Genomic DNA, 27,588 nt, shown 5'->3' with positions numbered 1-27,588 from the left:
ATGAGCCGCCCCTTCTCCCTATGGGGCCTTTACCTTTATTGTAATTTGGGAAGGGCGACTCTTATCTCCCTCAGCTTTGGGCCCTTAAGCCTCAGGCAATAATCCTCACTTGCCAAAGGAAATAGCGGGCCTGTGCAGGCAGCCGCACCCGGGGGCACCTTTGTGTTAGCTCTGCAGGTGAGCGGAGCGTGTTTGCACCTATATAGCACTTTCATTTTAAGTCGCTGATAACATTAGCATTTCCACATGGGTCAGAGCCCTTGCACTAATGTTTTATCCCCACACTTCTCTAACCAATCCCCCCTCCTTCCTCCTCCCCCCCCCAAAAAAAAAAATGTCAGCCATACTTCCATTTAGTTCTGCTGTGAATCCACTATGGTTAAATTTTCAGATTTTTTTTTTTTTTGTCCCCGCGCCCACTTTAGGGTTTGAAAATACACTCCCATCAAAAGGCTTTAAAAAAAAAAAAGCTTCAGAAAGAGCGTTTCCTCCTCCTCAAATAAACTGTGTTCATACCCTTATATACCGTATTACAAAGAGCTTGTTACAAAGAATCCATTGTATTTACTTTATCCTCCATTTACACCTTTTTTTTTTTTTGCATTTCCTTGGAAGTCTTGAAGCTGTCTCTACACAAGAGATAAACCCTCACTTATATGTTCCCCATTCCTTTTTGATGAGGCGACGCCCGGGTGGAGATTAAATGGATAGGTGGTGTATGTCTTGTTTTGTTAATTTCGGTGTTAGATGACCTGTCACCAGGTCAAGTGTCCAGCTTTTGCTCTTGTATTACTCCTGCTGATCCCCCGAGTATTCCGGTTTTTATTTTTCAAAAATCCGCCATACGGTTCCAGAGATATTTCCCTTTATCTTTAATACTGGTTCCCAGGGGGCGGTGCCTGCAGAGTAATCACTGAGAACAAAGTCTAGACACGCCCCCAGAGAACCCTGCGAGCCCCGCCCTCTCGATTATTACTGCCTTTAGCATTTCATAAAAAGGCCCGTATCTCTGGGACCGTATAGCGGATTTGAAAAAAATAAAAAAAACACTCTTCAGTGGAGCAGCGGGAATAAAATAATACCAAAAATCTGAGCACTTGTGACCTAGTGACAAGTCCCCTTTAAGCCCACTCTACACGTTAAATACAATTTCGTCTGGATCAGCCGACCATATGTATGCGGGGTCCTTACAACGGTCCCACTAGGAGATAAGCAGATGTCAGCGGTTCTCATAGAGCTCACAGGAACGTTGGGCCAAAAAAATGTGTAGACTCGGACTGCGATACCGTCCTACCAGGCTAATAGTTTAGGGTCGGAGAGCAGCTGATTGTCAGGAAACCGTGGCCTGTACAAGGACCATTAAATCTGGTGGTGTGACTGCAGCCTAAGGGCTACATGTACCGTTCCTACACTACAGTCTTATATTCCTGTAGGACCCACCGGATTCCAAAGATGGACTTAGCTCCTTGAGGGTCTACAGTCTGTGCCTAAAACATTGAGTACGTGTCTTTACCTCAGAATCAAATCTGTAAGGGTCCGACACCCCTGCTTGACTATGAGGGTTGCTATGTCCACTTCATCGAGGCGCCACTGTCTACTTTTGGTGACCGCAGTTCAGTCTCATTCACTTGAATAGGCTTGACCTGTGTAACGGACACAGTCACTACCAAAAGTACAAAGCTGGTTACAGGCGAAGAGGGCTTGGTTTTGTGGCCTCTTCATTCGGCAAGAGAGAACTTTTTTTTCTTGTCTTAACAAGAGAATGTAGCTCACAGGATCCTCGGGGGCGTGTCTTTAGCCTGCACTGCATTATTGATGCTTATGAGCAACGCCCCCTTAGTAAATATCATAAAAATGATCCCTAAATAAAAAGTCCCATAGCTCTGGAACCATATGGCGGATTGGAAAAAAAAAACAAAAACCAAAATTCTCAGGGCTTTGGGAATTTTGACCTGGTGTTGGGTTAGTAATATGTCACAACAACAAAAAAAAAAAAATAGTATAAAAACAAGAAAACATGATTTACATAAGAGCAGCTTGTATGCATTTTCTAAGTGTTGGCATTCCATCCTGACAGGTGCTTCACGTAGAAGGAACCACGATTATGTGTATTTCGTTAATCGCTTAATCTCTTCCAGTCCAGCTAAATACGGCTGCTTTTATACCCGCGGCTCAGATCAGTCAGATGCTGTTGGCATATGTTAGTTTTGCCGTCATACTTGGGGGCTGGGGGGTGATCTGCTTTTTTTTTTTTATATATATATATATATATATCATTTTATATAGTGTGCTCATACATACAAATTTTTTTCTGGCACGGATCGTGAAAAATGTGTACTTAATTTATTTATTTTTTTTATGCATTCCATTGGTTGGGTAAAAAAGCCCCAAAAAGGGTAAGTTCACACAGGACTTTTTTGCTGCGTTTTTTTAATGCTGATTTTCAGCTGCTTTTTACAGTACCAGCAAAGCCTATGAGATTTCAGAAGTCTCATGCACACACATTGTTTTTTTTTTTTTGTTTGATCAGTATTTTGTGCTTTGCTGCGTTTTTTGACATAGAGCACGTCACTTCTTTCAGCGTTTTTGCTGCGTTTTTTTCACCCATTGACTTGAATGAGTGTTGAAAAAAAAAAAAAGCCGCAAAAACGCAGGTATCATGATTTGCTGTGTTTTTGCTGCTGAAAATCCAAGGACATTAGCCTGGAAAAAGAGAAAAAAAAGCCGCACCAAATACGCACCTAAATTAGCATAAAAATACGCAGCAAAAAAGTCCTGTGCGAACGTACCCAAAAACTAAAGTGCGGTTAAAAACAGACAAACCTGTAAGTATCAAAAACACGTTCATTTTGCTGATACTGTAAAACCCTGCGTCACTTGAAAAAATATGTGGAGGGGAAGAAAAAAACGAAGCAAATGTCACCTGTGAAAAAACCTTGATAGGCTGCGGATTTTCCACCCGCTAGCTGGAAATTGTACAGTGTTATTTGCCCAGTGTGAACACTCCCTATAGGTGACGGTGCTTTTCTGACCCATAAATTTCTATAGGTCGGAGGCTGCTTTGAAGGCGGCCATACCGCTTGTTTGTTGATGGGCTGCAGCAGTGACAACATGTCCACAGCGCTGCAGCCAATCGGCGAGCTTAGCGGCCCTGCCGATGTAGACGTTACAAGTCTCTTCAATAAGTGATTGGCCGCAGCGTTGTCGACTTGACGGCACCGCTGCAGCTGATAAAGCGTCGCTTCTAGAGTTTTATACTCCAGACTTAATGACGGGAGTATGTCGCCCCAAATTCATTATGATGAGTGCACCTCTTTAATGAATTTGGCGCATATTTCAAGCCGTCTTTACTACGGAATTTTGGATGTATTGAACCTAAAGGATAGATTCATACACGAGTCCCTGTGTTTCCTACCAAAACAGCACAACTATTTGTTAGGCAATCCCTGCATGTGTTGCGGGTGTTGAACAGCTGCGGGGACTCGAACATATATTACGGTATTCGAGCACGCCAAAGACACTCTGTTGGCATCTGAGCATGCTGAGATAACACCTCATCCCAGCACGTTCGCTCATCACTAGTATTTAGACCTTGTCGTTCTGCCTCCCCTGGGACAGTGGAAAAGATTGAACCTTCGGGTTTGTATGGCACCTTGGTAACGAATGTGTCTGACTCCCTTGTTTTGTTTATTGATCCCTATGACACCTCGTGTTGAGGATCCTGAGGGTTGTAGTAACAATAATCCTGTTTGTGTACCCAGCGGCCTCTATAGCTGCTGTTGGTGCCATATGAACCAGTTCACGTGCTGATAGATGTTGGCAGGGTGTATGGTGGCTTTCAGGATGTGTGCGCTCATTGTACAGGTTCGGCCATTTGCTTGGGTGGGGGTTGCTCGCATTTGCTTGTCCTCGGCTAGGTGTGGAGGAGGGGGGAGACCTGTTTATCCTGCCAGCCCTCCTCAGAGAAAAATGCCTGAATCATAGTAGTGTGTTTTATTTCTCAGCCTTTTCTCTAAAAAAAAAAAAGTTTTCTCATTGAAGAACATGGCTGAAAATGTTGAGTCTCGTGTGATGGTGATTTGGCAAAGCCTCTTCACTCTGCATCCAAGCCCAATGGCTTCCAGCCTTGTGGTAAACAGAGGAGCGGTTTTCCCTTACTCTTCCTGTATCTGAGCATAGTCCCATGTGTATGATTTGGCAGAGACTGCCAACAAGTGGCAGCAAGCTTAGAAATGCCAGTGGTAGATGGTGAACAAGGAATTTACTATTGGTCTCCTCACATAGGATTTATGAATAGTGTGATGGCGCACACTGAAGCGATCTGGTCCTGGGTCGGCAGGCCCTGCACATTGAGGCAAGGCGGTCCTGGGTCGGGGAGGCCCCGCTTGTTGAGGCGAGGTTACACTGGGTCGGGGAGGCCCCGCACGTTGAGGCGAGGTTACATTGGGTCGGGGAGGCCCCGCTTGTTGAGGCGAGGTTACTCTGGGTCGGGGAGTCCCCGCACGTTGAGGCGAGGTTACACTGGGTCGGGGAGGCCCCGCATTTTGAGGCGAGGTTACACTGGGTCGGGGAGTCCCCGCACGTTGAGGCGAGGTTACACTGGGTCGGGGAGGCCCCGCACGTTGAGGCGAGGTTACACTGGGTCGGGGAGGCCCCGCACGTTGAGGCGAGGTTACACTGGGTCGGGGAGTCTCCGCTCGTTGAGGCGAGGTTACACTGGGTCGGGGAGGCTCCGCTCGTTGAGGCGAGGTTACACTGGGTCGGGGAGGCCCCGCACGTTGAGGCGAGGTTACACTGGGTCGGAGAGGCCCCGCCCGTTGAGGCGAGGTTACACTGGGTCGGGGAGGCCCCGCACGTTGAGGCGAGGTTACACTGGGTCGGAGAGGCCCCGCACGTTGAGGCGAGGTTACACTGGGTCGGGGAGTCCCCGCTCGTTGAGGCGAGGTTACACTGGGTCGGGGAGTCCCCGCTCGTTGAGGCGAGGTTACACTGGGTCGGGGAGTCCCCGCTCGTTGAGGCGAGGTTACACTGGGTCGGGAGGCCCCGCTCGTTGAGGCGAGGTTACACTGGGTCGGGGAGTCCCCGCTCGTTGAGGCGAGGTTACACTGGGTCGGGGAGTCCCCGCTCGTTGAGGCGAGGTTACACTGGGTCGGGGAGTCTCCGCTCGTTGAGGCGAGGTTACACTGGGTCGGGGAGGCTCCGCACGTTGAGGCGAGGCGGTCCTGGGTCGGGGAGGCCCCGCACGTTGAGGCGAGGCGGTCCTGGGTCAGGAGGCCCTGCTCGTTGAGGCGAGGCGGTCCTGGATCGAAGAGGCCCCGCTCGTTGAGGCGAGGGTACACTAGGTTGGGGAGGCCTCGGGGGCAGGAGGTCCTGCGCGCAGTAGAAAGATTCTTGGCCTTGGAGCATATTTGTAGTGGTAGTAGTATGCAAAAAAAAAAAATCCCGTGGCTACCACAGTGTGGCTGTCTAGCCATGATAGTATGGCATCAGGTTCATTTGTTCCAGGGAACCTGTCAGCAGGATTGTGCACAGTAACCTACAGACCGTGTCAGGTCAGTGTCGTTATACTGATTACAATGATACCTTGGTTGATAAAATCCGTCTTGTTGTTGTTTAATCTTTATTTTCAGTTTTGAGTTAATGATATGCCCATGCCCCGGGGCGGCCTGTGGGGGTCTTCATGTGGTGCTCTGATTAGATATCATTGTAATCAGTAATAAGGACACCGACCTGACACTGTAGATTACTGTGCACAATCCTGCTGACAGGTTCCCTTTAAGGGTACCGTCACACAGTGCAATTTTCATCGCTACGACGGTACGATCCGTGACGCTCCAGCGTCGTAACAATATCGCTCCAGCGTCGTAGACTGCTGTCACACTTTGCAATCTACGACGCTGGAGCGATAATTTCATGACGTATGTGCGATGTAGAAGCCGTTGGTTACTATGCGCACATTGTATACGATATATGTTACACCATGCAATCATGCCGCCACAGCGGGACACTAGACGACGAAAGAAAGTTTCAAACGATCTGCTACGATGTACGATTCTCAGCGGGGTCCCTGATCGCAGGAGCGTGTCAGACACTGCGATCTCGTAACTATATCGCTTGAACGTCACGAATCGTGCCGTCGTAGCGATCAAAATTGCACTGTGTGACGGTACCCTAAGGCTCGTTCAAACATCGCAGTTTTGGGGTGCGTTTATTCTGCGGTTTACATTAACAGCAAAGTCAATGTGATTCTAAAATCTCATTCACACTGTACAAGTTTTTTTTCCTTGCGTTTTTAGAACTGTGGTCCTTTAAAAAAAAAAAAAAACACGTTGCATGTCAATTCTGGACTTTTTTTTTCTGGCCAAGCCTACATTTTTCATGCAGCGAAAAAAATGCATAAAAAAAAGCTAGGTATGAACAGACCTTTTAAAAAGTTATTCTCCCCACAGGTCTTTTGGTGACCTCACGGTTGGGCTAGTGCCACACTCCCAGGTCGGGAGGTTAAACATTAGAAAGGCATTGTGAAATCTGCGATAACCAAAGCCACAGGGCAGAATTATAGAGCGCTGCTGGGGCCGGATTAACCAGTCGTGCTCCAGAGTGCAGAAATACTGATGCAACATTAGAGCGGAGAAGTCGGAGCTCCGAATAGGTGGCACGGTCTGCCAAGTATTTGGCAAACGGTGATACTGCCTCATTTCTGTATTCGGCTCGGCTGCATATGTGAAATTTTTTTTTCTCCCAAGGAGTCAGAGTACATTGTAGCTTAACCAATGGGTGGGGGTAATGGAGGGGTGGAGCGAACCCTTCCCAGCTTCTGGTTACAGTCTCTTCTATCAAGGGTTGAGCTGAGCTGGAGATCCCGGTGATGAGCCATTGATGATCTTGTGCTGTCGGTCATGGTAGGGTGGGGTACGTAGAGGTGGGGCTTTAATCTCCCGAAGGAGAGGGACTACTGTAGACATTAATTTTTGTTGTGTCCAAAAATAACTCCGAACTGCGTGTCCTTCGCTGTCAGATACGGTTACGATGATCTGCATGGGTTTCGCTTTATTTCTAAAGTATGGTTTGCGTGTCTGAAGTAGTGTTGGTTAAAAAAATATCTTTACGGGACAGATGTCGTAATTAATACCAGAATCTTTATCCCGGAGGGGTGGTCAGAGCCATACTGTTTAGGTGCAGTGACCTCACTAGTTCCCCTCAGAGTCTGGGGTCTTCTGTGTCCTCCTCCGTTCTTGTTTCTGATGGCACTTTCTCTCCGGGGTCTTCTGTGTCCTCCTCCGTTCTTGTTTCTGATGGCACTTTCTCTCCGGGGTCTTCTGTGTCCTCCTCCGTACTTGTTTCTGATGGCACTTTCTCTCCGGGGTCTTCTGTGTCCTCCTCCGTACTTGTTTCTGATGGCACTTTCTCTCCGGGGTCTTCTGTGTCCTCCGTTCTTGTTTCTGATGGCACTTTCTCTCCGGGGTCTTCTGTGTCCTCCGTTCTTGTTTCTGATGGCACTTTCTCTCCGGGGTCTTCTGTGTCCTCCGTACTTGTTTCTGATGGCACTTTCTCTCCGGGGTCTTCTGTGTCCTCCGTACTTGTTTCTGATGGCACTTTCTCTCCGGGGTCTTTTGTGTCCTCCTCCGTTCTTGTTTCTGATGGCACTTTCTCTCCTGGACACGTGGGTTTTGATGGGTCTTCTGGAACCATATTGTGCCATTGCTTTGTTATGGGTGTTCTCGAGAATGTCGCAGTTTTTGTGCCTTTTGTATTTGTACACTTTTATGTTTGCTTTTCTGCCTCATGACTTGGCAACCCTTTAGTGAGTTACTCAAGGCTGGCATCGTGCTACTTGTATCTGAAGGACCTGAAGATCATGGAAGATATAATAGAAATGCGTAGTTTCCATTGCGCTCGTTCCCAGGAGTCCTGTAATTTTCACTGCAGAAAGTCCAGTGGGCTTTATACCTTTTTTCAGTTTGATCTTATGGGATTACCCAGGACAACCTTGCATGTGTTAAATGGGGTATGTCCATTGTAGGCCTGGGTTCTAACACCTTTAGGCGGTACCGCAAATTGTGGACCTGACTGGGTCCGTGTTCTTGTTCGGATCACTATCTTTCGTTACATGCATTTTTCTGGTCTGTAAAACGGATAAAAGTAGTGCATGCTGTGATTTTATTTTTTTTCACCATGCAAGGCCATTGGTCCTCGTGGAAGATCAGCCATTTGCACTGGCATGCTGGCTATCGGACATGTCCTCTGGTGACGGATCGATTGGACGCTCGTCTAAACGAGCCTTTATAAAGGGACGGCCTTCATGAAGTCCAACTGCTATCGTGAGCATGAAGGGACAGCAGCTTTGTGCCCTCGTCAGTGGTCTTCGCTTCACAGCAGGGGACCATAGCGTTTGCTCCCCCTTTCCATAATTGGGGTCCGCTGTGCAGTTGGGTGAGTGGCAGTGCCGCTGTGAAGAAAAACCCCCATTCTCCTTCTACGAATATTGGCCGAACCTGCTGGTATTGACCAATTAAGCTGACAGTATGTGTATGGGGGGCTTTCTTACTTCCTATAGGCGTTGGGGGACGGAATGAACCCACCATGTCCATTTTTGGACCAACGATTCTTTTGTTCTTTACGAGCTAAGCTGCCAACGGCTCTCTTAAGAGACCACCCGATCTCCTCTGTACGGAAAAGTCTTGTGATATTACTGTCGGCTGAGCAGACAACTATCTAAAGTTTAGGGGACCCAGGACTAGATCAGTGGTGACACCAAGGTTGGATCCCACCGGAAAAACGTTTCACATTCATCGATTCTTGGCAGTGCATGTTCCTGTAGAACTCGCGCTACCGAGAACTATGGCTTCCTGTGCTCGCTAAGCGATAGTATAGATCTCTGTGCACATCATTTGCATTGGTCAGGCAATCAAACGACTGTTTGTAACTTTGCCGATTGGCGGTCGTGTCATGCTGTCAGTCGGTTCAATTAAACTTTTGTATAATGGTGTAGGGCAACCCAGCATAGTCACCAGTAGGGTTTTCGCAAAATATTTGCAGAAAGTGGTAGGCAACTTATTTATACTGGGGCCACATGGACCAACCAGTCCAGAACTCCAAATTGACTTGTCAAGTTGCCAGGGCATGGAAGCCCTCAGGAATAATGGGACAAAACTATGTAAAAAGTTTGGTTACAGCAAACGTTCAGCTGTAATGTAGCAGACTATACACATTAATGTATGTATGTTGTTGCATTAAGTCTCCTAAAAGTTGTAACTGGCCATTGACCCTTGCTATGAAATGGCTTGAACCGCGTGCATACTATTGACATGCTTGTTTATGTTGATACAGTTCTATTGCAATCTCCCGAGCAGGCCCCAAACTTATCAGATGTGAGTGCGGAGTGTGAGCTGTCTCGGAGCGATTGGCTTGGCACTCTGCAAGCAGGCTGTACCCTCCCAAACTATAGGGATTTGCTCCCAGAGGTCATCATGTGGCTCCTCCAGCACAAGTAAATCGTATTGCTTTGTGTGTGTTTCACATCCTTTATATCTGGGGTAAGAAGATGTTCAGGATTTGTAGTTCAAAGGAAAGAAAATATATATATATATATATATATATATATATATATATATATATATATATATATATATATATATATATATATATATAAAATCTCTATATACATAATTGTCTAAGGGGTACTTCCGTCTGTCTGTCTGTCCTTCTGTCACAGATATTCATTGGTCGTGGCCTCTGTCTATCATGGAAATCCAAGTCACTGATTGGTCACCGCAAAACAGCGACGGGCACAGTCCGGAAGAAAATGGCCGCTCCATACTCCCCGCAGTCAGTGTCCCCGGCGCTCCACTCCCACAGGGTTAATGCCGACGGTAACGGACCGCGTTATGCCGCGGGTAATGCATTCCGTTACCGCCGCTATTAACCCTCTGTGTCCCCAACCTTTTGCTATTGATGCTGCCTATGCGGTATCAATAGTAAAAGAAAGTAATGTTAAAAATAGTAAAAAAAACAAAAAACCTGCTATACTCACCCTCCGTTGTCCGCTGAGCCGCTCGCGCCTGCCGCCATCTTCCTTTCCCAGCAATGCTTTGCGAAATTACCCAGAAGACCTAGCGGTGTCGCGAGACCGCTAAGTCATATGGGCAATTTTGCAAAGCATCCTGGGAACGCAAGATGGCGGAAGCCCATCTGCACAGCATCGTTGGATCCCAGGAAGCGGAGAGACGGGACGCTGAGGAGCAGCGACCAGAATGGTGAGTATGTTCAACTACAAGGGGCCCTCGGATCGTTAGGTGAGTGTTTATTTTATTTTTTTTAACCTGTGACATACGTGGCTCGGTATTATACTACGTGACTGGGCAATATACTACGTGGCTCTGTGCTGTATACTACAAGGCTGGGCAATATACTACGTCGCTGTGCAATATACTACGTAGCTGTGCAATATACTACGTGGCTCTGTGCTGTATACTACGTCGCTGTGCAATATACTACGTCGCTGTGCAATATACTACGTCGCTGTGCAATATACTGCGTCGCTGTGCAATATACTACGTCGCTGTGCAATATACTACGTGGCTGGGCAATATACTACGTGGCTGGGCAATATACTACGTGGCTGGGCAATATACTACGTGGCTGGGCAATATACTGCGTGGACATGCATATTCTAGAATTCCCGATGCGTTCGAATCGGGCCACCATCTAGTATATATATATATTATTACTAGATGGTGGCCCGATTCTAACGCATCGGGTATTCTAGAATATGCATGTCCACGTAGTAGATTGCCCAGCGACGTATGTCACAGGTTAAAAAAATAAACATACTCACCTAACGATCCGAGGGCCCCTTGTAGTTCTAACATACTCACCATTCTGGTCGCTGCTCCTCAGCGTCCCGTCTCTCCGCTTCCTGGGATCCAACAGCACTGTGCAGATGGGCGCGCGGCTGCCGCCATCTTGCGTTCCCAGGATGCTTGGCGAAATTACCCATATGACTTACCGGTCTCGCGACACCACTAGGTCTTCTGGGTAATTTCGCAAAGCATCGCTGGGAAAGGAAGATGGCGGCAGGCGCGAGCGGCTCAGCGGACAACGGAGGGTGAGTATAGCAGGTTTTTTGTTTTTTTACTATTTTTAACGTTACTTTCTTTTACTATTGGCAGCATCAATAGTAAAAGGTTGGGGACACACAGGGTTAATAGCGTCGGTAACTGAATGCGTTACCCGCGGCATAACGCGGTCCGTTACCGCCGGCATTAACCCTGTGTGAGCGGTGACCGGAGGGGAGTATAAAGCGGGCGCCGGGGACACTGACTGCGGGGAGCAGAGCGCCTGGGACACTGACTGCGGGGAGCAGAGCGCCGGGGACACTGACTGCGGGGAGTATGAAGCAGCCATTTTCTTCCGGACTGTGCCCGTCGCTGATTGGTCGTGGCTGTTTTGCGGCGACCAATCAGCGACTTGGATTTCCATGATAGACAGAGGCCACGACCAATGAATATCTGTGACAAAAGGACAGACAGACGTACCCCTTAGAGAAATATATATATATATATATATATATATATATATATATATATATATATATATATATATATATATATACACTAGATTGTGGCCCGATTCTAACGCATCGGGTATTCTAGAATATGCATGTCCCCGTAGTATATGGACAATGATGATTCCAGAATTCGCGGCACACTGTGCCCGTCGCTGATTGGTCGAGGCAACCTTTATGACATCGTCGCCATGGCAACCATTATGACATCTACGTCGATACTGTGCCCGCCGCTGAATCAGAAATGTGAGATGTCTACGTCCTTTATGACATCATCGTCGCTGTGCCCGTTGCTGATTGGTCGAGGCCGCCAGGCCTCTCGACCAATCAGAGAGCCGGGATTTCCAGGACAGACAGACAGACAGAAAGACAGACAGACAGACGGAAAAACCCTTAGGCAATTATATATATAGATATATATATAGTGGGGCAAAAAAGTATTTAGTCAGTCAGCAATAGTGCCAGTTCCACCACTTAAAAAGATGAGAGGCGTCTGTAATTTACATCATAGGTAGACCTCAACTATGGGAGACAAACTGAGAAAAAAAAATCCAGAAAATCACATTGTCTGTTTTTTTAACATTTTATTTGCATATTATGGTGGAAAATAAGTATTTGGTCAGAAACAAACAATCAAGATTTCTGGCTCTCACAGACCTGTAACTTCTTCTTTAAGAGTCTCCTCTTTCCTCCACTCATTACCTGTAGTAATTGCACCTGTTTAAACTTGTTATCAGTATAAAAAGACACCTGTGCACACCCTCAAACAGTCTGACTCCAAACTCCACTATGGTGAAGACCAAAGAGCTGTCAAAGGACACCAGAAACAAAATTGTAGCCCTGCACCAGGCTGGGAAGACTGAATCTGCAATAGCCAACCAGCTTGGAGTGAAGAAATCAACAGTGGGAGCAATAATTAGAAAATGGAAGACATACAAGACCACTGATAATCTCCCTCGATCTGGGGCTCCACGCAAAATCCCACCCCGTGGGGTCAGAATGATCACAAGAACGGTGAGCAAAAATCCCAGAACCACGCGGGGGGACCTAGTGAATGAACTGCAGAGAGCTGGGACCAATGTAACAAGGCCTACCATAAGTAACACACTACGCCACCATGGACTCAGATCCTGCAGTGCCAGACGTGTCCCACTGCTTAAGCCAGTACATGTCCGGGCCCGTCTGAAGTTTGCTAGAGAGCATTTGGATGATCCAGAGGAGTTTTGGGAGAATGTCCTATGGTCTGATGAAACCAAACTGGAACTGTTTGGTAGAAACACAACTTGTCATGTTTGGAGGAAAAAGAATACTGAGTTGCATCCATCAAACACCATACCTACTGTAAAGCATGGTGGTGGAAACATCATGCTTTGGGGCTGTTTCTCTGCAAAGGGGCCAGGACGACTGATCCGGGTACATGAAAGAATGAATGGGGCCATGTAACGTGAGATTTTGAGTGCAAACCTCCTTCCATCAGCAAGGGCATTGAAGATGAAACGTGGCTGGGTCTTTCAACATGACAATGATCCAAAGCACACCGCCAGGGCAACGAAGGAGTGGCTTCGTAAGAAGCATTTCAAGGTCCTGGAGTGGCCTAGCCAGTCTCCAGATCTCAACCCTATAGAAAACCTTTGGAGGGAGTTGAAAGTCCGTGTTGCCAAGCGAAAAGCCAAAAACATCACTGCTCTAGAGGAGATCTGCATGGAGGAATGGGCCAACATACCAACAACAGTGTGTGGCAACCTTGTGAAGACTTACAGAAAACGTTTGACCTCTGTCATTGCCAACAAAGGATATATTACAAAGTATTGAGATGAAATTTTGTTTCTGACCAAATACTTATTTTCCACCATAATATGCAAATAAAATGTTAAAAAACAGACAATGTGATTTTCTGGATTTTTTTTTCTCAGTTTGTCTCCCATAGTTGAGGTCTACCTATGATGTAAATTACAGACGCCTCTCATCTTTTTAAGTGGTGGAACTTGCACTATTGCTGACTGACTAAATACTTTTTTGCCCCACTGTATATATATTTTTTTTCTTAATTTATTATAGCAAACGTCCGGAAGACATGGATGGTCCAGCAATATAGGCAATTATCATAATTCTATTTGATAGTCTGACATTTTAGGTCCTCGGGAGCTGGTCCATGGAATGACACCTTGTGTAGGCACTGCTAATTGTGTTCATTTATGTGGTCTCTGGGGTTGTCAGAAGTTGAGATCTGAAAAAAGATCCGTTCTTTCCTTACTAGATTAGCCTCAAATGAAATAAAATTGGCTATTTACCTGATCCCTTTTCCATAGACTTCAATGTTAAAAAGAAAAAAAAAAAATGATCCAGTTGATATCTGTTTTTGTTAGCTGGACAGAAAAAGTTGTCTTTTTCAGCATTGAATAATAAAATTACATAAACATTTTTTGCACTAAAATAAAAATAATTGATCTATATATTTTTTTTTCAAGAAGTGAGAAGTTATGCGCCATTCATGGTCAAGGAAAGACTTGTTGGCTTTGGACCTTGGTGGTCGTCTTCGCTATTGTCCTAAAGTAGCTTCAGTCACCGCATGCAGAGATTAGTGTTCTCATAAAAACATCGAACGCTTGGTGGAGGAACTAGTTAGACACTTACATTAACGGGTTGGCCACTTTCTCTCGTTAAGGCCCCTTTCACACATCAGTTTTTTGCCGTCAGTCACAATCCATTGGCTCGACGGATCCATCACAGATTGTGAAAAACTGATGCGTTTTTTGGACGGATACGACTAGCGGATCTGGCTAAATGGATCAGACCATGCTCAGTTAAAAAAAAAAAAAAAAAACAGAATCCGGCGACACTCCATGATTTGACGGATCCGGCGCCATAGGCTTCCATTCTAGCAAACGACGGATGGCGAAAGGTCCGTTGTCCGTTTTTTTTACGTACACAAAAACGTTACTTTGTCTCCGGACGCCGGGCAAACAATTTGACGGATCCGGCGAACGACGGATGAAACGTGAGACAATCCGTCGCTAATACAAGTCAATCAACGGATTGTGACAGATGGCAAAAAACTGATGCGTGACAGGGGCCTTAATTTAGCCTTTCCTCACAAACCAGGGAAAGTGGCCAAGGCCTTTATGGCTACACAACACTCGGCCAAAAATCACTGATTTTCCAAGCTGCCAAGAGATGCAGTTCACAGGAAATTGAAACCCGCTTGATTTTTGCCAACTTGCATGGTCGTATTATCTTGTAGGTTGCAATGTTATACTGAATATTTACCCACACATTGCCGAAGCCTAAAGCTGGCAGTTTGCCTTAGATAATGGTCAGATGACTAATTTCACGAATCTCCCTTACGGAAGAAAGTTCAGCTCGCCCGTTGCTGATTGCCGGCTATCATTCGCTGGAGGACAATCCCGATCTCGCCAAAATGCACAGGTTCAGTATTTGCAACATAAAAAATTGCTGCAATAACTGACGTGGTCGCAGTCAAAAACCGCTCCTTGGCTTATTTTTTTCCTGATGTATTAAAATAGGTGAAAAACACTGAAAAAAATCGACATTCTCCGAATCTAGGCTTTGTCAGATGCGAAGGTAGCAAAGAACACTTCAGGAAAAATAAAATGCATCCGGAAATTAAACCTCCGAAAAAGGAACATTTCTTGAAGCTGTTTTCACTTGAAAAACTTGTCATTTTTGAACGCTTAATGAAAACGTTTTCAGGAAGTGCTTCTCCTTTTAGGCAATTTTCATACATTCCCTTATAAACGCAGCTTAAGATTTGCCTCAGAAAAAAGCAACATGTAAACATAGCCTTCAAGAGTTTTTGGAGGCCTTTTTCTTTCCCTGAAGTTCGATTTTTCCTCTCCCACCCATCACTTCAAAACCTCTTCAGGGGGTAAGGAAAAAAAAATGGTCAAGGTCTCCCGTGACCCGCAAAGTATTTGAGAGCCGATCCGCACCTAAAAATTGTCCTTAAAAAAACAATTGTGAACATAGCCTTCCTTTTTGGAACAGGAGATGAGTGGTCACCAGATATTTCTGTGGTGAAGTGGAGATCATTTAATTGCCGTCTTATGTCCGCTTCTGATAATGTGGGCACTTGCTATTTTTCAGATGTACGTAGCGTGCTCCCTGTCCTCGGAGAGGCCGGCTGCCTTGTGGCGCTGGGATGTCGCATCTCTCCAAGGTTTCAGTTGCTGTGTGTGTGTGTAACCTGCTTTCTCAGGAGAAGCGAGTGTTGGGGGCAGGGCGGTATCTTTACCATGAGATTCCATTAATCTGTTCTTAAATATAGCTTAGACCTTGGCCAAAGTCGGCGCAAAAACGCATTAACGTAATAAAAAAAAACTTACACCTAATCCAATTTTTTTCCCCCCTTTTTATTCTGTCCATAAGACTGAAGGGATCTTATATTGACGCAGGTGTCTGTTCTCATGGCGGCTGTCACTTTTACGTCTTAAAATAGCATTCCCCTTGAAACGCGTTTCGGTCTGTGCTGTTTCCAATGTGTGTGAGCCACGTCTCCCTTGATATATCGGTGACTCATGCCTGTTGCTGGCCGGTCAGGTGTAAACTCCGATGAAAGGACACATTACGGCTTGTTAATATTTTATCTCTAAATTACGGAGTCATGATAAGCCTGTACGCCGCGGGTAAACAACATGGCGTTATTACAACTTCCTCACCACTTGTGAGAGGGACTAGAGATCTCAGGATTAGGGGGTGGGGGAATTATTTATGGCTCGATGGTTGCCCTTTTGGAGAGGTTCTGGCAGCCATTTTTGAAACCCTTAAAGTGGTCATTCCTATCCCTGTAGGAGCAAATGAGTGAAGGAGATAATCCATCTCAAGGAAAAATATTAAGTCCTTATCGTGACAGGACATGACGAGTTGTAGTTTATTGTTTTGGCGGCCATATTGGTTGTCCCTCAGCTTTTCCTGACACGTTTGGGTGAACACGCTGAAGAAAATTTTTACCAATTTGACAAAATCTGACACCTCCAGGGCCTGATGAGACTGTCCTCAAAATCCCTGAAAACTAGGATAGGGGATGACCGAATTGGGGTGTTTTTATTTTGATGCTATCAAAAATGAATTTTTGAAGCAGAAAGCACCTCAGGAAATGCTCCTTCCATGTTTTTTTTTTTTTTTGTAGTTTTTTCCCCTCAAGCTTTTTTTTTTCTGTTAAGACTAACTTTTTTACGTGTTTTTCTGTAATAGTTTTGGACCTATTTTGTTCACACATTTAAATATTTTTTTGAAATTATTTTCTCAATCTCTCTAATCCTTAAGCAATGAATAAAGCTCAACACTCAAATGTGTCTAGACATCTTTGTGGCGTCTTCGTAGTCTTCAAGTTCGCTTTTTTTTTTTTTTAGGGTATGTGCACAGTGCGTCCTTTTCCACCAGGTAAAAATAAAAAAGTTCAATTATTTTCATAAGTTCTTTAATTTCTTCAGGATTTCCAAAATGTGAAGAGAAGTGACGGCCATTCTTGTGTTTTTCCAATAGATTGACGCTCAGTACTTACAACCCAAATCACTTGTAAAGCTAAAAAGATACCTGGCCTTGTTTTCTTCTTTTTTTTTTTTTTTTCTCTCCATAATTTGTGGCACACACTAGCAATTTTTTCATTGCCTAATGGAGTTAAAAAGAAAAGCTCTAAAAAATACGGTAATAATAAAATAAAAAAAAAAACTAGCAGAATACATTTCAGGAGAAAAAAAATATTAAAAAAAGGGCAATTCTTTTTGAATGCTGGGAATAAGTGTGAACAATAAATACCCTTAATAAAAATTCTGGAGCGGCTTCAGAGGTTTTTTTTTTGTGTGTGTTTAACCGCTTGTTTTTAGAAACCTGAAGCAGTAAAAACCAAAAAAAAAACTGAACCCATGAGCTTTCTAGTGGTTTTTTTTTTTTTTTTTTTAAACGGTTTTTCAGGAATTTTTCGGAGCATGCCTGCTCCAAAAACACTTAAATATGTTGTATATAAAATGGATTAAGTAAGCATGTATTATATAGGCCTAGAGACGAGCGACACGCTGATCAGCGTTCACTGCGTGCGATCTTGTTCTGTCAAAGGTGCTCTCCACCTCCATGTTTTAGCTGCAGGGCATAGAAGAAGCGAGTGTGTAGATCACATGGGCGCTGATCCTGCTTCGCTCAACTCCCTCCTCGGCTGGATTTCTTCCTTATGTAAATGGACAATCTTTACTTCGTCTTATGAGAAGGAACACTTGATCCTTAACCGCTTGTGTTCTGTGTGCACGCTCGCGGATTGTGTGTGTGTGTATGGGGTTAATCCTATAGCACTCGCGGCAGTACAGTGCCACAGCAGCTGTGTGCGCTCCAGACCCGCCCTGGCCACTGTCGCCCTCTCTGCGGGCCACGTCACTCTAAGGCCTTGTTCCATATGTTTTCTATAGGACACCTTATCACTCACTGAATCCCTGTGCCCATGATACACTGACCGGGCCCTAAATGTATGGATCTAGTCTACGTGTCCATATCTAGACAAAGAGCATGAGGAGAATATGGCCGGCAGTAACAGTAAATAGTGTGTGTGTATATATATACCGTATATATATTTTTTCATACGACAAGAGGAGGAGCAATCATGGAGTCACATTGGTGGCTCGGTTGTTGGCACTGTTGCTTTGAAGCACTGGGGGTCCTGGATTCCAAGCCCACCTAGGACATCATCTGCAAGAAGTTTGCTGTGTTTTCACGGGTTTCCAGAGAAGGAATGTAGATTGAGCCCCAATGGGGACAGCGATGATAATGTGTGTAAATTGCTGCGGAATTATTGGTGCTATATAAGCAATGCGTGCCTTGTTTTCTGCTATTATTCTCCCATAGACTTTTATTGGGTTTTTTTTCTCCCCTATTTAAAAAAAAAAAATATCCCTTTTTTGTTTTGGGTGTTTTTTGTTGCGCCTTTGATAATTCAAAACGTGATTCTAAGAGGAATCATAAAATTATGACTTGTAAAATAATACTTTTTTTGGGGGGAAAAGCTTTTTCTTTTAATGAAGACATGTAGAACATGTATATGAGATTTTTATGCTTGTGCGTTTGTGTATATATTATTATATAGATAGATATAATATTATTATTTATTTATTTTTTGCACTTTGTTTTGGGCTGAAGTCTTGTTTTGGTAGACTCTGGATCGCCATGTTGTTATCCCGCATTCCTCGTGCTTTTTCTGGATGTTTGTACACATTTCTAATCGCTTTACATTTGGTTGAAAAAATAAAAATGTTTTCCAGGCTTAGGGGGAAAAAAAAAGATTCTTCCTAAATCTATGCATAGGTTGCTGGTATCGGCACGTCCCAGACTTGTTTAAATTCAGTTTAGCTGGCCTGCAATGCCAGACACACCCTTTTGGCAAGAGTGGCGCCATTTCTAGAAGAAGGCATACACATGTTTTTTTTTTTTGTGTGTGTTTTCTTTTTTTTTTTTTTTTTTTAACCCTGAGCTACCCATTTAAAGTGACATCAGGGACTCCAGTAGAATTATTTGCGCTGACAGATGTAGTATAAAGTTATGTAGCAATGCTGTTCCCGATTTTTTTTTTTCTTTTTTTTTTTTCTCTCTTTTTTTGGAGAAAATATATTGCAATGGCTTTTTTTTTTTTTTTTAATTACAGAAATGACTATTGTGTACTGCTCAGTCATTACTGATCACCGTAGGCAGCGCTTGTCCTAATAACTTGTCGTTCCTTTTTGCAGATCCTCCGGTGCCTGCCAAGGTGGTGAAAGCGGGTGCCAATCGGCCGAGGCGAGGCAGCAAGGTAACAGGGCTTTTTTTCTTTTTTCATAGCACTGATTGTTTATTGTGAGTCCCGTCGGATTGTGCGCAGACAAACCTTGGACCGCTTTTACCGACCACTACCATGGAGTAGTCGTCGGTAGTAAAGCCAGAGCTGTCAATCAAGGAAGAAGAAAGGCAGAGAAAGTTGGTGAACTTTTCCCCCGACAGAAGCTTTCGCGCAGTTAAACGCCTGATCATTTTGGCACAAAATGATTGTATTTGTTGCAAATCTCAACTCCGACCCCCGAACAGGATGACTCCGCTATTTCATTTTGTATGTGCCGCTTTAGAGGGGTTGTATCATTTGTCAAACTAAGAATGACTCTACTGAGGTCCGACCAAACCTATTCCCAAATTTTTGAATATTTTTTCCTTTATGGCGATTTTTAATAGCCTGGAATTTTTTTTTTTTTTAAATATTCTGCAGTTTTTGTCCAGTAAAGAAGTCGTGCCGACGTTTTGTCATCAAACTTTACTGTTCCTTTCTTGTAATAAAAGGTCACTATGTTGTCGTGGTGCACAAACATCTAAAAATGGTGCGACACTGTGCTACTCCAGCACTTAGCTGTCCACCTGCTGCCTCGTAACTTCTGCACTTTGACCCCCTCAGTACTGCTGTGTCGAATTCTGTTCCCTCGACTTGTTTTTCTTGTGGGGGGTGCTGTGACTTTAAGGCTGGGGCAACGCGGCCCCTTTGGTAATGTGTGCCGCGTGTGTGTCCGCCCCTAGCCGCTGCATTATCGTGTACAATTTGCCTTCACGAAAAAAGTTGTGACTTGCATGGCTAAGATTTTTCATGACCTTGGAATCACAGCGCATGTAGTAACGGGTAACGTTCAGTCATTACACAATCCGATCAAAGTCACCGTCTAGCCTTAATCTTATAAGTTTGTGTCTGTCAGCACAAAATGACTGTTCAAACCAAGCACAGGTGCTCGGTGCACACTAGGTGTGACCAAACAGTCCAGTGCGCCATCTTGTTTTTTAAATCCATATCTGACTTTAGTTACACCAGAGCCGCCAATGAAGAAGACTGCAGAGAATGTGGGAAAACAAGTATGTGGGAAGTGTTTGGCTACACCAAGGGTGCACCAAGTGCTTGGTTTGAACAGTCATTTTGTTCTGACAGATTCCAGATTCAGATGGTCGGTTTTCCCAGTTTGTATACGGACAGCAATACCCCAGAACTTGGTCTCGGACATATATGACACTGTTAGTTCAGGTCGGACCCAGGGCTGTGGAGTTGGTAAGCCAAACCTCCGACTCCTCAATTTCCATGACTCCGACTCCACAGCCGTGGTCGGACCGGCAGTGCTGTTTGTATACGAACCATGAAATACATCCAGATTAATACTAGAATCCATGTATGTGTGCTAGTCTGTATGCAAAGACCTTGAAATTATTTATATTTTTCTCATTTTTGTTTTGCAGGTTGGAGACTTTGGTGATGCCACCAATTGGCCGACACCTGGAGAGATTGCCCATAAGAGCACACCGGTAAGAAGCTGCCGTATGTGCCACTTCACAACATATATTGTTGCTTGGTAGTTCTACTATTGGGTTGGAGACAGGTTGCAGATGAGTACAAGATGGTTTGGTGGCAATTTTTTGAGTTGTTTGGCCTATATTGCATTAAAGGGGTGGTCTGGCTGGGGAAAGAAAAAAGCTAATAGTAAGTGCAGGCCTTCCCGGTGGGTTCTGATAAAAAGAGATGTAGCTCCCTGCGGCAGGTGACCGAATAATGGGATGTCATTACTCCTTCACCCAGTAGAGACCACTTCATTTCAAGTGGTGAGTAGAACTCATCATATTAAGGGAATCTTGTCACCAGATTTTTGCTGTTTATTCTGAAAGTAGCATAATATAGGTGCAGAGACCACGATTCCAAGGATATGTCAATCACTCAGCAGTTTCTTGTAGTTTCAATGCAGTCAGTGTTTTATCAGCAGGAGATTATCACTAAAGGACTTGGTGTCATGTGCACAGCAGTCCAGCTAGTCTGTGTAACCACGCCCCCATCCCCGATTGGCAGTTTGCTGACAATGCACGCAGTAAGCTGCCAATCAGTGCTCAGGGCGGGGTTCTACAGAGCTCAGCAGTCATCGCATTGCAAAAAGGGGATTTTATCAAAACTACACCAAGCAGCCCAGTAAGTGACACATCGCTGGATTCAGGGGTTCAGCCCCTACATCATTCTGCTATCAGATTCCCTTTTTAAGGAAATTATATATTGACATAATACATTGTCAGGATAGGGACATGGCGACCAAGGTGTGACGTTACAGGACTGAAAATGTGTCGACTTCTATGGTGAGCGAAGATGAGATACAGAACACGAAATAGCCTTTTAATTGTGAGTTGCACGGAGCCCCACGTTCCGTAAACTTGTAGGAAGGTTTTTCTAAAGCAGAATCGCGTGACAGTGGAGCGTTATTTGCCGTCCATCATCCCCCCCAAAACGTTGATGTGGAATGTGTGTTGGCATGAATGGCCGCTTTCGTTCCCCCCAGCTCTGTCCTGCAGTTACATGTCAAGCGAGGAGCTTGGACGTGGCCGTACGACACCAGGAATAGCACACACCGGTCCCCCCGAGCAGGATTTCCATCTAGGGGGCTTCCCTCCTTCCAAGTCCTCCCACTAGGTCCGCCGCTGGTCGTCTCTATTCTGGGACTGGAGGCCTCCGGTGCAGCATGCGCCGCTATCTGGGTGAAGGCTTCAATCCCAGATATATTTTTAGGATCCTGGGTAGAGTAACTTGGCTTGGGAGCATGTGGAGGTTTCGGGTTTCATTAGCTCTTTGAGGACACAGGTAAGGGAGATCTGCGGTCACTTGTTTGGGAAGAGAAAACGTGTAATTTTTGAGTGGGCGTGCAGGATGACTGTAAGATTGGGTTTGGAATAGAAATGTCATAGCGTCGCGCGGTAACGGTGCCAACAATTTCGGCTACAGCTAGACACCGCATTGCGTTACTTAATCTATTGTCATCTCTTACTTAAGCGGTCATCACCTAAAGCTTTGATGACACAGCCTTTTTTTATCCTCTGGTTAATCTGCAGATTATGCCTCTTCTCACCTCCCGGGCTGGTGGATTACTGGCCAAGGCTGCAGTGCAGATTCCTGTACGTTTAGGAAGGAGTTAATCTGTGTCCGTATGCCCAGTGGCTAATGTTTTATTAGTCCTGTGCCCGTAGTGGGTAGTTAAGGCTTCGATCACTGGAGATCTGTCTGCCAGCTTCTGGCGTTCTTCTGTGGGAGTGAAGGTTTTGAGTTCCGCGTTCTTAACACGAATTCTTGTCCGTTCCCTACGTTGTGTGATTGATCAGAAGACGAGATTTCCTCTGTATTGTGTAATGGGCGAGCGACGACTTAGTAACACTTACCCTTTGTCGGCATGAACATACATGCCCGACTATAGGTGAAAATGCAACGGGCACTTGGCTTGAGGACACTTTCACTTGTCCAACTCTCGAAGCCTAGAGTTGGAAGGGACCTCTTGGGTCATCTGGTCCAACCCCCTGCTCATAACTTTCATCGTCAAGAGTCCAGACCTTAGCGAGTTTCCTGACCTGAGCCCTACAACTTTATATATGAGGTTGTTGGGTTCAGATCAGGAGACCCCCGTCCGGTCCGATCTCTTGACTCTTGAGTGTTGGACACGAGAAACCCAATCTAAGGCCTGGATTTTCTGTCCCTCGTGGTCCTTTTTTTTTTTTTTTTTATTTATTATGTAAGCCATGTAATGATGGATGACAGACTAGGCTAATTTGGGACCTTCTCTTTGCTGATTTTTCTGCATCATGAGTTTTCACGGCCGGAGACAATCGGCAATTGTGACTGTGTCCTATATAATACGGGTGACTGGTCAGATGATTGGATGTTGGCGTCACCTGAGGCAAAGTCTGATAACCAGTTCCTGATAAATGGTTAAATAAACAAATGTTACCCATATCTGCAGATAAAGCTGGTGTTCCCCTTTCAGAAAATTTTCCTTGGGGGGAAAAAAAAAAACTGCTTTGCTCACCCTCCCTGGGTCCAGCACATAGTCATTCCTGCTGCTTAATCTGTGAGCCTCCAGTTAACAAGGCAAGACGGCTGAACTCACTGTTTAGCTGCAGCGCTTTCGACGTGAAGTCAGCGCTGCAAGCAGAGATCAGGAGCAGCGGTGGAGACTCCGTTCTGGACCTGATGAGAGTGAATAAAGCGCAGTTTTTGTGTTTTGCTTCAAGAGTTTATAGGAAAAACTTTTGCCTTTGATTTTACTACCTGCATTGACTGCAATATATGCAGGATCCAGGACGGGAGCCCCAAGGTATTAACTGGCGGTGTGGTGGGGATCCATCCCTAGGACAGATCATAGAATACCTTGTCTCGGCCTCTTACAATATAGCGATTCCATGGTGCGGTTTCTTGACCTTCTCATTTGGACCTTTCCTCAAGAACCATTAAAGAACAGCTTGGCCAGTAAATAAAGTTGGGTTGTACCACCTAAAACACCAACTTATGAAGTTTGCCTACACTACTTTGTACTACGATATTTAAGATTTTATTTTATTTTTTTTCTTCTCTTTTTATCTTTCCTATAGCCTCCTCCGAAACTGCAGCCGGCCCGGAAGTCATTTGGAAAGAAGGAGATGAAAGAAGAGAGTGCAGACGGGAAGGAGAACCAAAGAGTGAAATCCGATGAATCCAGCGAGGAGAAGAATGGAGATGACGATGGCCAAAGATCATCTCACAAAAAGAAAGGTGCCCTTATATTGTCTTAATGTATTTTAGACCCCTATCCATGAGAAATAGTCCCTCGACCCCTTCTATAAACTGATATTGTAATGAGGGGGTCGGTTCCCATCTTGGAGTTATGACCCTGCCGGGGAAATGAGACTATAACGTTTAAGACATTGATTCCAAAAAGATTTGCTGATTTCACCTTTGTAAGATTGCGACGTGTTTTTATACGTATATTACCGTATATAATTTATACTTTACCAGGAAATAAGCACAAGTGGGTCCCCCTGCAGATCGAAATGAAACCAGAGGGACCGCGAGAGAAAACTGCTTCGAGGAACAATCGTCAAAATGAGCAGCCGCGTCCTGCCCTAAACAGGAGCGAACCAAAAGGTACCATTGCTGCCCCGTTGGTCTGACAGTGTGTACCTGGCATTATTGACACAGTAACAGGTTACGGCTTTATGGGTGGTGACTTCAGACAGGATAAGCCACTGTCACATTCACCATTTATATTTTAATTGCTTCAGCAAATATTGATTTTTTTTTTCTTTTTTCCCCCTCAAGATATGTATGTACAGTTAAAGGATGTGCCTTTTTCTCTCCCAGATGTCCTCTGTTAAAGTGAGGTGTCATTAAAATATCCAAAATTATCTCTCATTGAACCAAATGAGTAGTTAAGTTGACACTTAAACTCAGCGATATGCTGTTTAGTAAACTAAATGGATTTATCGTCTGGCGTCAGTTTCACATTTGGTGGAAGATGCGGGCACAGTCATAACTGCAGTTACTTTTTTTCTTATTTTTTTATCACAATAAATGGGCAATGAATCGTATCCTTTTAAAATTGCACGAGTATTAAGTTAATTTGTTGAAAACCCAAACTTCATCAGGATATAGGGCTTCCAAACTTTAAAAAAAGATAAAAGTGAAATAAGACACAAAAAGGGAAGCGTAAATGGATACTGCAGGCAGATAACTGATTGCATTTCTATCTAAAAGGTTAATTGGAGCCAAAGCAAAGGGAGTGTGACTATTCTGCGTCGCCCAAGGAGTTTCGACACGTCCAAACCTGTTTAAAGGATCTGAGGGTATTTTTTTTTTCCATAGACAGCGCTACTCTGTGGGCGGCTTCTACTATTGCGGCACGGCCACAATTTAAGTGAATGAGGCTGAGCTGCAGTAGCAAATACATTACATTAATAAAAGGGACACGTTTTTGAAATATAGGTTGTTTTTTTGCCGATCGGCCAAACCAGCGTTCATTCTCGCCCATTGCACAATTTAAACATCAAACCATTGACAGCTCATCCTTTGTAAACTGGATTGGGAACGAACGATCATTTGTCTGCACGTACTGCCGAAGTTGGGCCCATTTAGATTAAAAAATTGAGCGCCGTGATGCTTGTTCAAATTCGCCAGTGGCAAGTAACAGGTGTGGGCAATATGAAAATCGCACCTGAAACCAGATAAAAAGGGGAGAAGTTGACTCAATCTTTGTATTCTGTGTGCCACACTAAGCTTGGAGAACAGAAAGAGGAGAAGAGAACTGTCTGAGGACTTGAGAACCAACATTGCTGAACAATATCAACCATCTCGAGATTACATGTCCATCTAATTGCAATAATTTTCTGGGAGAAATACTTAATTTTCTGGACCTATTTCAAGGATGCCAACACTTTCGGCCTTGACTGTTATCGGGTGCTCCTTTCCTATAGCCACTGGACAGTGTCTTGTGATTCGCACTCTACCGATCAGTAGACGTTCTGGTCAAATCTGCCTGCGTAGATCGGCCTTCTCTCAGAGATTCCTTTCTGAAGAATTTTTCACGCCTTGAAGTGGAATACGTCTTAAAGTTGTGACTCGTGTATCTTGGCCACACTTGCAAATTTTTCAGGAATTCTTCTGCCAGGTCTGAAAATTTATATTGCTTGAATAAGATTGTAGTCTGATCAATGTTTTATTTTTCCTTATAGCTTGGTATCCTGATAACAAGCAGGAGAGGGACTGGCCTGATTATGAAGACGCTTCCAGTGTGAAAAGTGAAGGTACAGTCCGAGGTGGCTTCAGAGGAAGGGGCCGAGGACGGGGAAGAGGGAGAGGACGTGGTGGACGTGGTGGCACTCGGTGTAAGTCCTACCTTCATGTTTGACTTGCCACCAAAAGACTCTATGCTAACCCTACAAACATGTACAAGTCCATAGAACTTATAGGTTTCGGGTTGGCTGCTTTCTCATGTCTAGTCCTGTTTCATGGACCCACTTTTTATATTCCCCCACAGCTAATTTTGAGTACCAGTATGGGTACAGGAAATTTGAAGGTACCGATGGGCCCCGTGGTCCGAAATATTCCAGTAATATCACCTACTACTATGACAACATGAGCAGTTCAGAGCTGTACAGTGTCGACCAGGAGCTGCTGAAGGATTACATCAAGCGACAGATGTAAGTGGTGTCTTTGGATAGATTTCTCCTTGGTTGAGACCATATCTGTCTCTTTAATAAGGGTATTTTTTGGCATGGTGCTAATTATCTTTATGACTTTGGTGCACTTGATGGTGAGAGGGCGGTTATGTAACCCTACTCCATAGACTGACCGTGTATCAGTCAACAAAATGGAGCAGTGACCACTCCGGTGCTATTTGATGATCTACAGCGGTCCCATACAAGACAGGTGCCAGCCCGGTTATACAGCCAGCATCTGCCTTTGACAGTATTGATCGGAGCTCATTTACATGCTGCTGTCACATTCAGAATTTATTTAAGCCACTAAAATAATGAGAAAAAAACTGTTGGCTTCAGCGGTGATCGTACAGACCTGAAGAATCGTGATGCCAACGGAAGAGTGTCAGAACTGCAACATGTCGCGCAAAAAAGCCCTCATACAGCTCTGCTTAACGAAAAATAAGCATCAAGACTTATGAAAGTTATTTCATATATTCTTTCTGCCCTTTTGTTTTTCAGAGAATATTACTTTAGTGTGGACAATCTACAGCGAGATTTCTTCCTGCGCAGAAAGATGGATTCTGAAGGGTTCTTGCCTATTGGTCTAATAGCGAGCTTTCATAGGGTGCAGGCTCTCACCATGGACATTGGGCTCATAGTGAAGGTAACAGTCGTTCTTTGTGTTGCTGGTGCCCTTCTGTCTCCTCTGTGACCGGTGCCCTTGTGGCGCCTCCCTTCTGTCTCCTCTGTGACCGGTGCCCTTGTGGCGCCTCCCTTCTGTCTCCTCTGGCGCCGCCGCTGCCCTTCTGTCTCCTCTGGCGCCGCCGCTGCCCTTCTGTCTCCTCTGGCGCCGCCGCTGCCCTTCTGTCTCCTCTGGTGCCGCCGCTGCCCTTCTGTCTCCTCTGGCGCCGCCGCTGCCCTTCTGTCTCCTCTGGCGCCGCCGCTGCCCTTCTGTCTCCTCTGGCGCCGCCGCTGCCCTTCTGTCTCCTCTGGCGCCGCCGCTGCCCTTCTGTCTCCTCTGGCGCCGCCGCTGCCCTTCTGTCTCCTCT

At 45.0% G+C, this 27,588-nt stretch overlaps 1 protein-coding gene across 6 annotated transcripts in view; it reads left to right on the top strand.

The window, feature by feature from the left end:
• Positions 1 to 27,588, top strand: part of LARP1 (La ribonucleoprotein 1, translational regulator) — a 42,690-nt gene that overhangs the window by 6,800 nt on the left and 8,302 nt on the right. For 4 of the 6 annotated variants that reach the window (XM_069763513.1, XM_069763516.1, XM_069763514.1 and 1 more), the window contains exons 2-8: positions 19,291 to 19,352; positions 20,804 to 20,869; positions 23,957 to 24,116; positions 24,360 to 24,488; positions 26,072 to 26,224; positions 26,377 to 26,539; positions 27,059 to 27,203. In XM_069763513.1, the coding sequence (XP_069619614.1) occupies positions 19,291 to 19,352; positions 20,804 to 20,869; positions 23,957 to 24,116; positions 24,360 to 24,488; positions 26,072 to 26,224; positions 26,377 to 26,539; positions 27,059 to 27,203 (878 nt within the window). Of the gene's footprint in view, positions 1 to 6,837; positions 6,913 to 19,290; positions 19,353 to 20,803; positions 20,870 to 23,956; positions 24,117 to 24,359; positions 24,489 to 26,071; positions 26,225 to 26,376; positions 26,540 to 27,058; positions 27,204 to 27,588 lie in introns of those variants that run through there. The other 2 variants (XM_069763518.1, XM_069763517.1) reach the window with 2 other exon arrangements.

This window comes from Ranitomeya imitator, chromosome 4 (assembly GCF_032444005.1).
Source record: "Ranitomeya imitator isolate aRanImi1 chromosome 4, aRanImi1.pri, whole genome shotgun sequence".
NCBI classification, from domain to species: domain Eukaryota; kingdom Metazoa; phylum Chordata; class Amphibia; order Anura; family Dendrobatidae; genus Ranitomeya; species Ranitomeya imitator.
The sequence above is the reverse complement of the archived record's forward strand: the minus strand, read 5'-3'. Positions and strand labels throughout refer to the sequence as shown.